Raw genomic sequence first — 14,758 nt, 5'->3', positions numbered from 1 at the left:
CTTTGGCCTTCCTGACTTTGTGTATTTGTTTTTCCCTACACCCTTTACGTTCCAACCCCAAAGACGATTTTAAAAGACGTAGATTCCCTTCTGTATGTGGACACAGATGTCCTATTTTTGCGACCCATTGATGACATCTGGGGCTTCCTGAGAGCATTTAATTCCACGCAGCTGGCTGCCATGGCTCCAGAACACGAAATACCAAAGATTGGCTGGTACAGTCGGTTTGCTCGCCACCCATATTACGGAGTGACTGGGGTAAATTCTGGAGTCATGCTGATGAATTTAACCCGTATTAGGAATGCCCAGTTCAAGGTAAGAATGGCTTTTGATTTTGTTTGTTTGTTTGTTTTGTTTCAGAAACACTTTTCTCTCCCACCTCAACTGGGGATTGGTTTCCACTCCTGCATATATAAAACTTCCTCACGGTTTTATACAAATGATTTCCCACAGATTGAAAAACTGGCTTGGACTGTTGTTTTCCGAGGAATGTGCCTTGACTGACAGAATCAGTCCACTGGCTTCTCAAATTGGCCCAGAGTAGCATAGCCAAATGATAGTTAACTCGAGAGGCTTGTCACTGTAGGTCTTCAAATGCTGTCATACTTTGTCACTACTGCTGGTGCATTTCACATCTTCCTGTCCACCGGATTAAGAATGGGCAGTATCCCATTAAATCGTTGCGTGCGTGGTTGTGATTTCTAAGCGCGCCACCGAACTTGCCCTCCCTCTGCTCCCTTCTGCACCTCACCCTCGAAATCTAATCTAGGGTTCCCCAAACCTCTGGGGCAGATTTGTGCACGGTGCAGTGGGAGAGGGAGGAAGTCATGGTCTTTGAAGTGGTTCCACGTGTGCAATGATTTAGTTGCATACAACTCTGCATATTCTTCAGGCAATGTTCCTGCCAATTATTGAGTACCATCATCTCAGAGGTTTCATTCATGGATACAAACCTTCCCCCAAAAGATTGCAGAACCTTCAGGTGTGACCTTAGTACTGGGGATCATAGGAACCTGCCTTATACCAGGTCAGGCTGTTTGTCCATCAGGATCAACTAGGGAACAGACTCACTTGGAAAAGTGGTGGGCTCTCCTTCCTTGGAGGTTTTAAAGCAGAGGTTGGGTGGCCATCTGTCATGGCAGCTTTAGCTGAGATTCCTGCATTGCAGGGGGCTTTGGCTAGATGACCCTTCCAACTTTATGCGAGATTGAATCTAGCCCTTCATGGAAAGAACATGTTTTGCCACTGACCTGTGGCATCTTCCTGCAAAATTATTAAAGCTACAGTAAAATAGCAGAGCTGCTCCGGAGGCTTTTCCCAGGACCCAGTAGGGACCACCTGCTGAGTCTCTCTGGCTTTGAGCCAACTTTCTTCTCTATGAAATGGTAAAGTAAAAGGAAGGACTCATGCGAACGTTGACATAATAAGAGCGGGCAAGTGTATTGTGTTCAAGCTAAGTTGCTTCATGTTTTCTTTAATTGCATGCATGTAAATCATGATACCACTTGGGGCACAGAAAAAGGAGGCTAGAACCCATGCTTCTGAGCGCTTTTGGATCTGATGGCCTTTCAGGGTCAGCCAAATGAATGGTCAGTTGAGGATAAGGAATCACCTTGTCTGAAGGGAGAGCTTGCATGCTGGCAGTCCACACGGTTCCCCTTCGCTGGCTCCCTGTTCCGGCATGCAGAGCAGTTCTTCCTTTCTGTTCTGTTTGGTTCCAGGAACGCTGAGAAAGGTTGCTGCTCAGCGCTGCTACGCCTTCCTCCTGCTGTGATTTCTGCTGGTTTCTACTTTTCTTTCTTTATCATTTATTCCTGCCTTTCAGAACAGCATGATACCGACAGGCTTGACATGGGAGGAGATGTTGTACCCTTTATACCAAAAGTACAAAAACTACATAACATGGGGAGACCAGGACTTGCTCAACATCATTTTTTACTTTAATCCAGGTACATGGTGCACAGACTGTATATTATAGGCATGTGTGTGTATTTGTTTGTTTGTTTGTTTGTTTGGTCGGTCTTGTTGGAATATGTGACAGGGTGGTGTGTATAGACTCTGTCTCATTGGCCTGTACTGCCAGTCCTGCAGATGAGAACAGATTGTGATTGTTTTATTGATGGAAAGTGGTAGACAAACACTTGCATTAAATAAATAATTCCCCCTCACCCACTTCATGCATTCTCCACTTAGAATTCTTCTGCATGTGTATAACCATGCTGTGAGCTGTTAGCTGTTGCGTGGCTCGAGCCCAAAGGCAAAATATTGCCATGGTATTATAGAGAAATGGAGGGCCCTGGAATGACCATCTTGCTGTGTGAGTAGGGCCGGGAACTGATTGCTCCCCACACACATTTACTACAGTGAGTAAATGGCTGGTTTCTTAAAATCTGCATGATCAGGACTGCAGGTGTGGAATAGATTTGGACAAATTAGCCCATCTCCCTGATTCGCATAGGTCTGGGGCTCATGTTGTTGATTCCCCTTTCCCTCTGGCACAGACTCAAGGAGGTGGCTTCCGATTTCACCAGTCTTCCATTATCTGCTATGTTTGAGCCAAGAACTGTGATTAGTGTTAACTATGATTTAGAGCTGGGGTCAGTAACTTGTGGCCATCCAGATGTTGCTGAACTACAACTCTCATAATCTCTATTCACGGCTGTGTGGGCTGCAGCCAATGGGAGTTAGACTCTGGAAACATAAGGGTGGCCACAGGTTACCCACCCCTGGTTTAGGGAAACCCTCTGGATTCATTAACTTTAGTTAACACAAGTCACAGTGTATCTGGTTTTGGATATCATGAGTAACTGTGGTTAGCAGAAAACAGAAGTCAGTGCTTCCAATCACTTCCTCACAGCAGCACTGAAGGCAGGGGGAGGATGCAAGCAAGCACCAAAGTACGGTTTAGTGTTGCATACAAATGCATCCATTGACTCTTCCACATGCTTACTATTCATGTCATAAAGTATTTTCTCATCTGTTACTCCACGGTTATGAGAAAATTTCCAAATTCTGCTATGCCTTCTGTTCCTCCTCTCTGCAAAACTCTCACTCCGTATTATGTAACCAGGAAAAAAATGTATTGGAATAGTAGACACATGATTCCATTTCCAAATTGTGTAGCTTTCCTTATTTCAGAATTTCTGATAACATTTTGAAGGGTTTGTGTTTAGTGTCAATTTCTAGGTGTTGATTAGTAATTGTTGTCATTCTTCCCCCCCCCCCCAATCTTTGCTCAAATTGGGCTTTCTAGAGTGTCTCTATCTGTTTCCTTGCCAATGGAACTATCGACCGGATCATTGCATGTATGGCAGTAACTGTAAAGGAGCAGAGGAAGAAGGTGTTTCTGTTCTCCATGGGAACAGAGGTGTCTACCACGATGACAAACAGCCTACTTTCAAAGCACTCTATGAAGTGATACGTGATGTAAGTGTTGCCCTGCCCAGGGAGACCGTCTCATGCCGTGTTCTCACATGTGATGTGGTGCATCTAGTTGTATTACCTTATGCCATGCATTTCTGTTTTCATGCAAAAAGCTCAAAGCAGAATAAATGGTTTCTTCCGCCACTATTATAGCCTCACAACACAACCCTATGTGATGGGTTGTTTTCACGGCAGGCAGTTCATTGTGGAATAGCAACACTTTATTTTATTTTTTTAGGGTACTTGGTCAAATGCCATTAACAAAGCAGTGTGTGTGTGTGTGTGTGTGTGCGTGTGTGTGTCGTCCTCCTGCTCAGGTTCTGTTCCCCACTACTAGTTCAAAAGACCCCTTATTTAACTAAATGGAATAGTTGTGTAACTTCCCCAGATGTACCGGTAGATCATGTTTCTGTTCCACCTGGGTTATGGCCTGTATTGATTGCTCATCCATTTTTTTCTAAACTTCCTTCTTGCCATTTCATTCACCATGCTCCACAATCTCCTCTCTAGGAACCAACTTTGTCGCTTTAACTCCTCACTTTCCAAACAGAATTGCCTTTATTGCCTTTTCTTTTCTTACACCCCACCCCTCGGTAAGAGAGGAGAATCATGATCTGAAGCTTGCTGTAAGGGTTCTGCTGTAGTTCCTCATGAGTAAAGAGGCTCAACTCGGGTCCTGTATATTTACAGGTTTTATTGTGCAGATATGTACAGTGCAGAGCTCAAAAGTCCACGACCAGCTTAGTCACTTTGAGATTCTGGAAGTGGCGCTTTTCGGGAGCGCCCCCAACATAAGAAAATTGGGCACCCCTAGTCTCCTCCTTCCCCTTCATGGATCACTGCCTTGTCGTGGCGAAGGGGCTTGAATTACTCAGGGAAGCTATGGACAGGTCAAGATGGACAGGTCATAGCGGAGAGTTTGGACCAAACGTGATCCACTTGGAGAAGGAACTGGCAAGCCGCTCCAGTATCCCTGCCAAGAAAACTCCATGGACAAAGACAACAGGCATATAAAAGATATGACGCTGGAAGATGAGCCCCTCAGGTCGGAAGGCGTCCAACTTGCTACTGGGGAAGAGCGGAGGACAAGTACAAGTAGATCCAGAGCTGATGAAGCGGCTGGGCCAAAGCCGAAAGGACGCTCAGTTGCGGATATGCCTGGAAGCGAAAGGAAAGTCCAATGCTGTAAAGAAAAGTATTGCATAGGAACCTGGAATGTAAGAACCATGAACCTTGGTAAGCTGGATGTGGTAAAAAATGAGATGGCAAGAATAAACATTGACATCCTAGGCATCAGTGAACTAAAATGGACAGGAATGGGCGAATTCAGTTCGGATGACTATCATATCTACTACTGTGGGCAGGAATCCCGTAAAAGAAATGGAGTGGCCCTCATAGTCAACAAAAGAGTGGTGAAAGCTGTACTGGGATGCAATTTCAAAAATGATAGAATGATCTCGATACGAATCCAAGGCAGCCCTTTTAACATCACAGTAATCCAAGTTTATGCACCAACTACCAGTGCTGAAGAAACTGAAATTGATCAGTTCTATGAAGACTTACAACACCTTATAGAAATGACACCAAAGAAGGATGTTCTTCTCATTATAGGGGATTGGAATGCTAAAGTAGGGAGTCAAGAGATAAAAGGAACAACTGGAAAGTTTGGCCTTGGAGATCAAAATGAAGCAGGGCAAAGGCTAATAGAGTTCTGTCAAGAGAACAAGCTGGTCATCACAAACACTCTTTTCCAACAACACAAGAGACGACTCTACACATGGACATCACCAGATGGGCAACATCGAAATCAGATTGATTATATTCTCTGCAGCCAAAGATGGAGAAGCTCTATACACTCAGCAAAAACAAGACCTGGAGCTGACTGTGGCTCAGATCATCAGCTTCTTATAGCAAAATTCCAGCTTAAACTGAAGAAAGTAGGAAAAACCACTGGGCCAGTAAGATTCAATCTAAATCAAATTCCTTATGAATACACAGTTGAAGTGAAGAACAGGTTCAAGGATTTAGATTTGGTGGATAGAGTGCCTGAAGAACTGTGGATGGAGGCTCGTAACATTATACAGGAGACAGCAACGAAAACCATCCCAATGAAAAAGAAATGCAAGAAAGCAAAGTGGCTGTCCAATGAGGCCTTACAAATAGCGGGGGAGAGAAGACAAGCAAAATGCGAAGGAGATCGTGAAAGATACAGGAAATTGAATGCAGATTTCCAAAGAATAGCAAGGAGAGACAAGAGGGCCTTTCTAAACGAGCAATGCAAAGAAATAGAGGAAAATAACAGAATGGGAAAAACCAGAGATTTATTCAAGAAAATTGGAGATATGAAAGGAACATTTCGTACAAAGATTACCACAATAAAGGACAAAAGTGGAAAGGACCTAACAGAAGCAGAAGACATCAAGAAGAGGTGGCAAGAATACACAGAGGAATTATACCAGAAAGATATGGAGGTCTCATACACCCCAGGTAATGTGGTTGCTGACCTTGAGCCAGACATCCTGGAGAGTGAAGTCAAATGGGCCTTAGAAAGCCTTGCTAACAACAAGGCCAGTGGAAGTGATGATATTCCAGCTGAACTATTTAAAATCCTAAAAGAGGATGCTGTTAAGGTGCTGCACTCAATATGCCAGCAAGTTTGGAAAACTCAGCAGTGGCCAGAGGATTGGAGAAGATCAGTCTACATCCCAATCCCAAAGAAGGGCAGTGCCAAAGAATGCTCTAACTACCGCACAATTGCACTCATTTCACACGCTAGCAAGGTTATGCTTAAAATTCTACAAGGCAGGCTTAAGCAGTACGTGGACCGAGAACTCCCAGAAGTGCAAGCTGGATTTCGAAGGGGCAGAGGAACCAGAGACCAAATTGCAAACATGCGCTGGATTATGGAGAAAGCCAGAGAGTTCCAGAAAAACATCTACTTCTGCTTCATTGATTATGCAAAAGCATTTGACTGTGTCGACCACAGCAAACTATGGCAAGTTCTTAAAGAAATGGGAGTGCCGGATCACCTCATTTGCCTCCTGAGAAATCTCTATGTGGGACAAGAAGCTACAGTTAGAACTGGATATGGAACAACTGATTGGTTCAAAATTGGGAAAGGAGTACGACAAGGCTGTATATTGTCTCCCTGCTTATTTAACTTATATGCAGAATTCATCATGCGAAAGGCTGGACTGGATGAATCCCCAACCGGAATTAAGATTGCCGGAAAAAATATCAACAACCTCAGATATGCTGATGATACTACCTTGATGGCAGAAAGTGAGGAAGAATTAAAGAACCTTTTAATGAGGGTGAAAGAGGAGAGCGCAAAATATGGTCTGAAGCTCAACATCAAAAAAACTAAGATCATGGCCACTGGTCCCATCACCTCCTGGCAAATAGAAGGGGAAGAAATGGAGGCAGTGAGAGATTTCACTTTCTTGGGTTCCATGATCACTGCAGATGGTGACAGCAGTCACGAAATTAGAAGACGCCTGCTTCTTGGGAGAAAAGCAATGACAAACCTAGACAGCATCTTAAAAAGCAAAGACATCACCTTGCCGACAAAGGTCCGTATAGTTAAAGCTATGGTTTTCCCAGTAGTAATGTACGGAAGTGAGAGCTGGACCATAAAGAAGGCTGATCGCCGTAGAATTGATGCTTTTGAATTATGGTGCTGGAGGAGACTCTTGAAAGTCCCATGGACTGCAAGAAGATCAAACCTATCCATTCTCAAAGAAATCAGCCCTGAGTACTCACTAGAAGGACAGATCCTGAAGTTGAGGCTCCAGTACTTTGGCCACCTCATGAGAAGAGAAGACTCCCTAGAAAAGACCCTGATGTTGGGAAAGATGGAGGGCACAAGGAGAAGGGGACGACAGAGGATGAGATGGTTGGACAGTGTTCTTGAAGCTACTAACATGAGTTTGGCCAAACTGCGAGAGGCAGTGAAGGATAGGCGTGCCTGGCGTGCTCTGGTCCATGGGGTCACGAAGAGTCGGACACGACTGAACGACTGAACAACAACAACAACAACAACAAAGTCTCCTCCTTCCCTCCTTACATTTGACGCCCCTACATAATTGGGGCGACGGAACTGTGGTTGCTCCCTCTTGTCTGTGCCCGCTGAGTGGGTGTTGAGTCTCTGGAGCATCCCCCAGCCCCCTCTCCGCTGGGCTAGCTTCCTGCCTGTCGCTCCTGCTGGAGATTCCCCTGCTATCCTCGCGGTGCTGGGGCTCGCTTTCCCCTGACAGCCCCTGCACTTCCCCACTGGGCGCTGCCTGTTCCCTGACACTTATTGAGCGGGAAACTTGAGTATTTAAACCTATTCCCACAAACAATGGACCCAGTACAGATAGACCCATGTTCTAGCTGCAGGGCAGCCCAGTAGCCTCACCAGCCTCTCAGCATGCAGGCCTAGATTCAAAAAAGTCCAAATGCTGTTCAGTATCTGCAGTAGCTTGAGATGGCACCACACACACCACACACTTAGATGGATTGTCTGAATTTTTAAGTACTGTGGTGGTAAAGGGGGAAAGAGGAATGAGAGCTATTGGTGGCCTTTTTTTTGGAGGGGGAGATGTTCAGGTTAAGATCTTTGTGACAGAGTGAAACTGTGTGTGTGAGAGAGAGAGAGAGAGAAAGAGAGAGAGAGAGAGAGAAATTCAATTTCTGGTGTTTCACATTGCAATCCTGGGATAGGCCCTTGCCTAAGATCCTGGACACTATTGGTCAGAATTGATAGAACTGAGCTAAATAGACTTATAGTGCAATTTGGTGTAAAGGAAGCTTTGGGGGGAAAAACAACATTTGGAGCAGGTAACTCTGCATAGAATAGAAGCACATCAGCAGCATCTAATGTTGTACCACAGCGTGTCTTGACAGTCAAGCTCCCTGCCTCCACGTTAAAATTTATAGGAAAAAACTCAGCAAAGCAATGATTATAATAGCTATTACTTGTCTGTATTTTAATCCTTTTTCTTTTGTTCTTTAGTTTCCCTTTGAAGACAATCTCTTCCAATCGATGTACTACCCTCTCCAGTCAAAATTCCTTGATACTGTACACACTTTATGTGGCCGAATTCCTCAGGTTTTTCTGAAACAAATCGAAAGAACCATGAAGAAAGTCTACGAAAGCCGGGTGATCGTCAACGTTGGGGCCAATTTCAGATTATAAGCGCAGCAATATATTTTGATATGGTTTTCATATTCTTATCCAGTCCTCCTAAGGTACATTAGGCCATTTTAGGCTGCAATCCTATATAACACTTCCCTGGGAGCAAGTCCAACCTAACTCAGTGAGTTACCTTTAACTAACTCAGTGGTGCTTACTTCAGAATAGGCATGTCTATATAGGCCTGTGCCGTCAGACAGTTTGCAGCTTGAGCAAAAGTGGCAGTTGGGGTGTTCGTTTATTGGTTTGGTTTTAATGGTGTACACACACAGTTCACAAGGTAAATGATAATGAGAGTGGACATGGGTGAAAGTCTACGAATTTCGCTGGAAGATGTCAGGATTTTTCTGAAATTGATTGCTGAAGCACGGAGTCTGGACATGTGCCATTTCAGAATATACAACCAAATTTTAAGGTTTATGAGGTAAAAATATATATATTTAAATTTCTGCTGCCCAGGAAAATGAATGCCTTGAAGTAGGTAGAGACAGATATTGGGTGAATCCTGAATTTCTGTGAGAAGGTCACTTTCTTCTTCAAAGTCATTGCTTTTACCTGAAAGAAATTCTGTTGACTATGCTTACAGGTATCACTTAAGTTTTACAGTGGCAGAAGAAGGAAATGCATTAACTTTTCCTCGCATAATGAATTCGTTGCTCTTATCTCTCTACTTCCTAAGACTGGTGTGGGGAACCTTTGGCCCTGCAGATGTTGCTGAACCACAACTCCCATCATCCCTGACCATTGGCCATGCTTGCTGTGGCTGAAGGGAGTTTTGGTTAAGGAAGATCTGGAAAGCCAAAGGTTCCCCATGCTTGTCCTGAATCTTATCAGCATTTTGGATCTTGATACTTCCCTCGCAAACATCTTTACTCCATTGTGGTTACCAAAGCTAATGTAGGAAGTACCCATGAAATGCAAAAGTTTGTTAACAGACTAGCACCACAGACAGCTACAGGGAAACAGTTTTGCAGCAACAACCATACCATAACAGCAATCTATCAACTGAGCATTAATTAGGATCACTGTGTAGGTATTTTCTAAATGAAGGCGGCCATGTTTCAGGTAACATGGTCTACAACGCAGAGGGAGAAGTGTAGTACAAGTAACTGCTACATACACAAGCCTAGCATTTGATTCAGGCCAGTCTGACAAATGTGTGTGGTAATCTGATCTTGGAGTCTGGAGAGAAGGGCAGGTATGAAACTGCTGCTAAAATTTGGTAATGAATGCTGGTCATATGCCTTCTGCTTTCAGAGTCAAACGTTTAAGTCCTTTTCGTGTATTCAAATATTGAGTTCCAATTTCATGATTATGGTAAAGTAAAAGTGGTAGGTTACGTAATGAAGGAAGCAAAGGGCTTGAGTTGGGTGTGGAACACGGATGGGTGTGACCCTCCAGATGCCGTTGGACTACAACTCCCATTTTCCCTGACCATTGATAATGCTGGGTGGGGCTGATGGGAGTTGGAGCCACCAATATCTGGCTGGCAACAAGTTCCCTGCCCCTATTGCAGAAGAAAGCATTCTCACTCCTGGTGCTTGATAGATTTTCAGAAGCTGCAATGTTGTTTTGTATTTTTGGTGGGGGGGGGGGGGTTGGGTTTTTTTTTTTTTACAAGGAAGCATATTTTCTCCAATGTCTGCCTTTGGTATATGAAGGATTTGGTTTAACATTAAAAACCATTCTGCACAATATTAATGAAATTATGCAAAATAAATTGTTTTCCATATGCATTTTATTTGGGTTGGGAGGGTGTAGCCGCTAAAGTTCTTAAGGAATATTATATAAATGTTTACTTTTTCGCATAGTAATTTATACTTTGCTGCAATTTATGGCACTATATCACATTTCCGTTTTTAACAATAGTTTGCTTCTGAAAGACTTTTATTAACATTATGCCATACTCATTGCTGATTTCTTTGAAAAATGCTTCACTTATTATAAAATACTGGACATAGACAGTTGTACCTTGGTTCTCGAACGGAATCCATTCTGGAAGTCTGTTCGACTTCCAAAAATGTTCAAAAACCAAGGCGCGGCGTCCGATTGGCTGTAGGAGCTTCCTGCACTCAATCAGAAGCCGCATTGGACGTTCAGCTTCCGAAAACCGTTTGCAAACTGGAACACTTACTTCTGGATTTGCGGTGTTCGGGAGCCAAAATGTTCGGGTCACAAGGTGTTAGAGAACCAAGGAATACTGTATAAACCTCTTCCTCATTCCCATGTAGTATTACTATATTCTGAACTAGAATAATATTGCTGGAAGAGTGTTTTCCACCTATTGTGATTTAGAAGGAAGAGGTGTCATCAGAATGCTTACTAACCAATCCAGAAAAGGTCACAGTATTTGCAGCAAATGCATCCATCTATTCCAACCTTGTTGCGGATGGGCTTGTGATGAAGCCACAGTCTGATTGATTCACCACCTACCTACCCATGAGCCATTCATGATATGATGAGCTCACTGTGCATTAAATGCCGTCAGTGAGTGAGCAGCAAAATGCTAAAGTGCTCAGTGGTGAGCACATACTTAATGTGCAGAATATCTCAGGATCAACTCCCCACATCTTAAGCTAAAAAGATCACAGTTGACACCTTGAAGAACTGCTGTCAGTCAGAATAGGTGGCAGGAGGCTAGACAAATCAATAGCCTTACGTTATCCATTCACACTGCACACCTCCAGGTGCAAAAAAAAAAAGACAAACCAGCATGTTAGCATGTGGCGCAGACAATATAATCTAGCCTTGCACTCTTTAAATCTTACCTATGGAAATAATTTAAATGTACAACCCTAAGCATCCGTATGTATGCCACTGTGCAGTCTTGGGCAGAGTTAGGCATGGTTCTTGCTTTCAAACTTAGATGTGCCTAATTGTGCTGTCAGGCTGCGAACGTGCTTATGATTTCAGCAACTGCCCAAACCTTATTTCAAAGGGTTTGGTGATTCAAACTCAAGAGATCCTTTCGAGGGCAAAAGAAGCTATTTAGCATTAAGCTAGTGCATAACTAGCTACCTTGATCTGGATGGCATTCCTCCAGTTGCTTTAATATACTAAGATAGACTCTATGACCTCACTGGATTCCAAAACCCAAAGTATGAGTTGATGGAGGTTTGCCAAGCAAAAACTCCTGCCTTCCCATTTTTCCTGGTGTAAAACACAACACATTAATAACTGTGCCGCCTCAACATTTTACATAAAAATAACCCCTACAGTCCATAGGACTTTTGAGTAATATTTTTAGGAATTGGGAAGTCCAGTCATGAAGTCTAGCATAAACATTGTAAGCACAAATTATTTGAAATAATTTACTCAAGAATAGTAGTTGAGCAGAACTGAAATATTCAAGGTGTTTTAAAAAAAATAAATTCTGCCAAGGTTTATCAATCCATTAGAGCCCTGGTCTTATGTAGCTATATGATTGCATGTGGAAAAACGATACAGATTTCAATGGAAAGCGAAAAATGCAAATTGCTTTGTGTATGTATAGTTACATAAGGTATGTCTGTAAGGAATTGCAATCAGTGTCATGCTACTTAAGTGTCATGTATATTTGTATTTGACAAGTGCACCAAATTTTTATAGCTCCTAAGGAGATGATTACGGTGCATTTCTAAGTCATATGCAATTTTAGGCTTACCGTGTAATTAAATGAACTTTTGAGCAAACCTCATATTTGAATAGCCTCCTTTTTTTCTAGGAAAGAAAATTAAGTCTTCCAATAATCAGGCTGCCTATGTGTATGCAAACATAAAATTGTCCTATCCAGAAACTGCCTCTTTTAAAATGGGGCCTAATTCTTGATTTTAGCTGTTACCTGAAATATAAGCCATGAAAGTGTTAATAGTGTAAGCAATCTGTGCAGTAGAACATACAGTGAAAGGTTCTTTACGTGTAGGCTACTAGAGAGTGTAAACAAATGAGTCATAAGAAAGGGCAGAAGTACAGAACGTACAAGCAGAATGCATGATGCGTTCGCAATATAAAGCCTTGCATGTATTTCAGGCTGTAGCAGATTCCCCTTGTTATATGGAGGAAAAGTGTGAAGCGTAATCTCTACACTTAATCCCTATTTGGGGACCCATCAATGCTACAGACAGATTAGATTTTACATGGGGAAAAATGAATGCCTGACTTCTGTGATGCCACCAGCCAGTATGCTGGACAGAGCCGTTCCCCTATTCAAAACTGCAGGTGGAACTTCTGTGGCCAGAGCGAATGCTTGACACTTGGCCAAAAGCAATATTCCTCCCTTCATTTTTATTCCTGCTGCTATTTGGATCGGCATTCGCTCACTACCTTCTGGCTGTCCCTTTCGCTGTCCACTGTTTTTCAAAGATACGGGGCTGAACAGAGCCTGCCATAGGGTTGCCTCTAGACAGGTCCAGACTTGTGAGACTAGTGCAGCGTGTACTTGGCTATCTCCCATTCAACTGTGGGACATTCTTGCATTGAGATTGCCTACAAATGTTAATACATGTTAATACTGCGCTATCAATATCTATAACTTGTCAAGGACAGCACGTCCCTTAGGCGAATGAGCATTCAAACCTTATTCAATGTTTTTGCTGTCGGAACTGCAAGACGCGCGCTCTAAATTTGGATGAGTTGGGCAAGCAGCTTGCACAGTTGTGCTGAGAAAGGAAAGATCTTGAGCAGATGAATGTGTATCTTGGAAGGGAGGGAAAGGAACAAGATGGGGAAGAGCAGAATACCTGGTTTTGTAGGATAGCTGGATGGAGGAGAGAACCTATGCTCACATTTGCTATTGTGACTTCAGAGTAATCGGAGATGGGGAACTTAACCTGTGGCCCTCCAGAAGTTCATAGATCGTGGAAGGGATCCTGCAACTCCCTGCAATGCAGGCATAGGCAGCTGGGATCAAACTTGCAACCTTGGCATTGCCAGCACCACGCTCTAACCAGCTGAGCTATCCAGCTATTGTTGGACTTCTAAATTCCAGAAAACATGACCAATGGTCAGGGGTTGTGAGTTGTAATCCAATAATATCTAGAGAGCCACAGATTCCCCATCCCCAATGTATAAAAAAGCAACTAGCTACACACACATCAGAGAAAGGTGCCCCTAGAGAGAGATTCTAGGCAAGCAAAGCTGTGTGTGTGTGGAACCCTTCCAGTAACCCTGCGCCCCAGAGCACCAACCAAGTAGATGGCACAGGTTGGTAGTGATGGGTTGTTGCTTTGCCCTTGTTCTCAGTAAGGTGATAAACCTGTGTCTCGTGTGTTCCACCTTTAATGTATGAGCCCAGAAGTAATGTCTTATTGGACGATCCTCTATATATAAAAAAGTAACCCTGCACATAGAAGACCAGCATGTCAGAGAAAAGGTTATCTTGGAATGCATTTTCCCCAACAGCTAGATTTCTACATGCAGGGATTTTTATTGTATTTTTTTATAGAGTGTTTACCTGAAGTGAGATACCCAGACACAGTTTTTCCACCTCAGTGTCTCCTTGCCCAAAAGAGTACATGAGGATGGACTGGAGAATTAGAAAGGCTCTAACTTAACTCCTCTCAAATTATTTACACCTCCTTGGGGATGCTCATCTCATAGTTTGAAAACCGCTGACCCAGATCGAACCATCCATTTCCCCCATATATCTATTAACTATATTTCATTTCCAAGGCAGCCAGTGTCTTAATTCTGCTAATACAGTAGTATATCTTATTTTTTTCTCCTAGTCAGTGCTAATACATGATACACATGTATCACTCTGTTTCTGTTGCAACCTATGGTCAATACAAAATGAATTGCTACAAATGCATTCATCAGGATGAAATTTAAAGCTGCTAAATTGTACGGGGTGCACACAGCACTCCATTTACCCTGGACGGAATTGCTACAACAAGCTGCCTGCATTGGACAAGTTATGGTTGCTGGCGATGTAAATAAATTGCTTATATGAGCTTTTTCCCCTCATTATACTATTGCATCTTCTATCATTATATTCTATGTTTCTGTATACAGTTCATAGATGTGGGAGACAGCATTAAAAACAGTGACAAGAGAAGAAAACTGTTAACAGGTTGTGTTCAGTGACTTCTCATCTTGGAGAAGCCCCCCTCTGCTATTGCCTCTAGGGCCTGACCACATAGTTGACAGAGGGGACTGTCTATGTCTTAGTAGCACCAGCAG

General features: G+C 43.1%; 1 protein-coding gene across 2 annotated transcripts in view; it reads left to right on the top strand.

Annotated features, from left to right (window-relative positions):
- Nucleotides 1-8,744, top strand: part of GXYLT2 (glucoside xylosyltransferase 2) — a 30,968-nt gene extending 22,224 nt beyond the window's left edge. Inside the window, exons 3-6 of one of the 2 annotated variants that reach the window (XM_033141212.1) lie at nt 64-315; nt 1,826-1,949; nt 3,254-3,426; nt 8,420-8,744. In XM_033141212.1, coding sequence (XP_032997103.1) covers nt 64-315; nt 1,826-1,949; nt 3,254-3,426; nt 8,420-8,602 — 732 coding nt within the window. In that variant the 3' untranslated portion in view covers nt 8,603-8,744. The remainder of the gene's footprint in view (nt 1-63; nt 316-1,825; nt 1,950-3,253; nt 3,427-8,419) is intronic. The other variant, XM_033141211.1, reaches the window with a different exon arrangement.
- The last annotated feature ends 6,014 nt before the right edge of the window (nt 8,745-14,758 follow it).

Source organism: Lacerta agilis, chromosome 2 (assembly GCF_009819535.1).
Source record: "Lacerta agilis isolate rLacAgi1 chromosome 2, rLacAgi1.pri, whole genome shotgun sequence".
In the NCBI taxonomy this organism is placed as follows: domain Eukaryota; kingdom Metazoa; phylum Chordata; class Lepidosauria; order Squamata; family Lacertidae; genus Lacerta; species Lacerta agilis.
The sequence above is the reverse complement of the archived record's forward strand: the minus strand, read 5'-3'. Positions and strand labels throughout refer to the sequence as shown.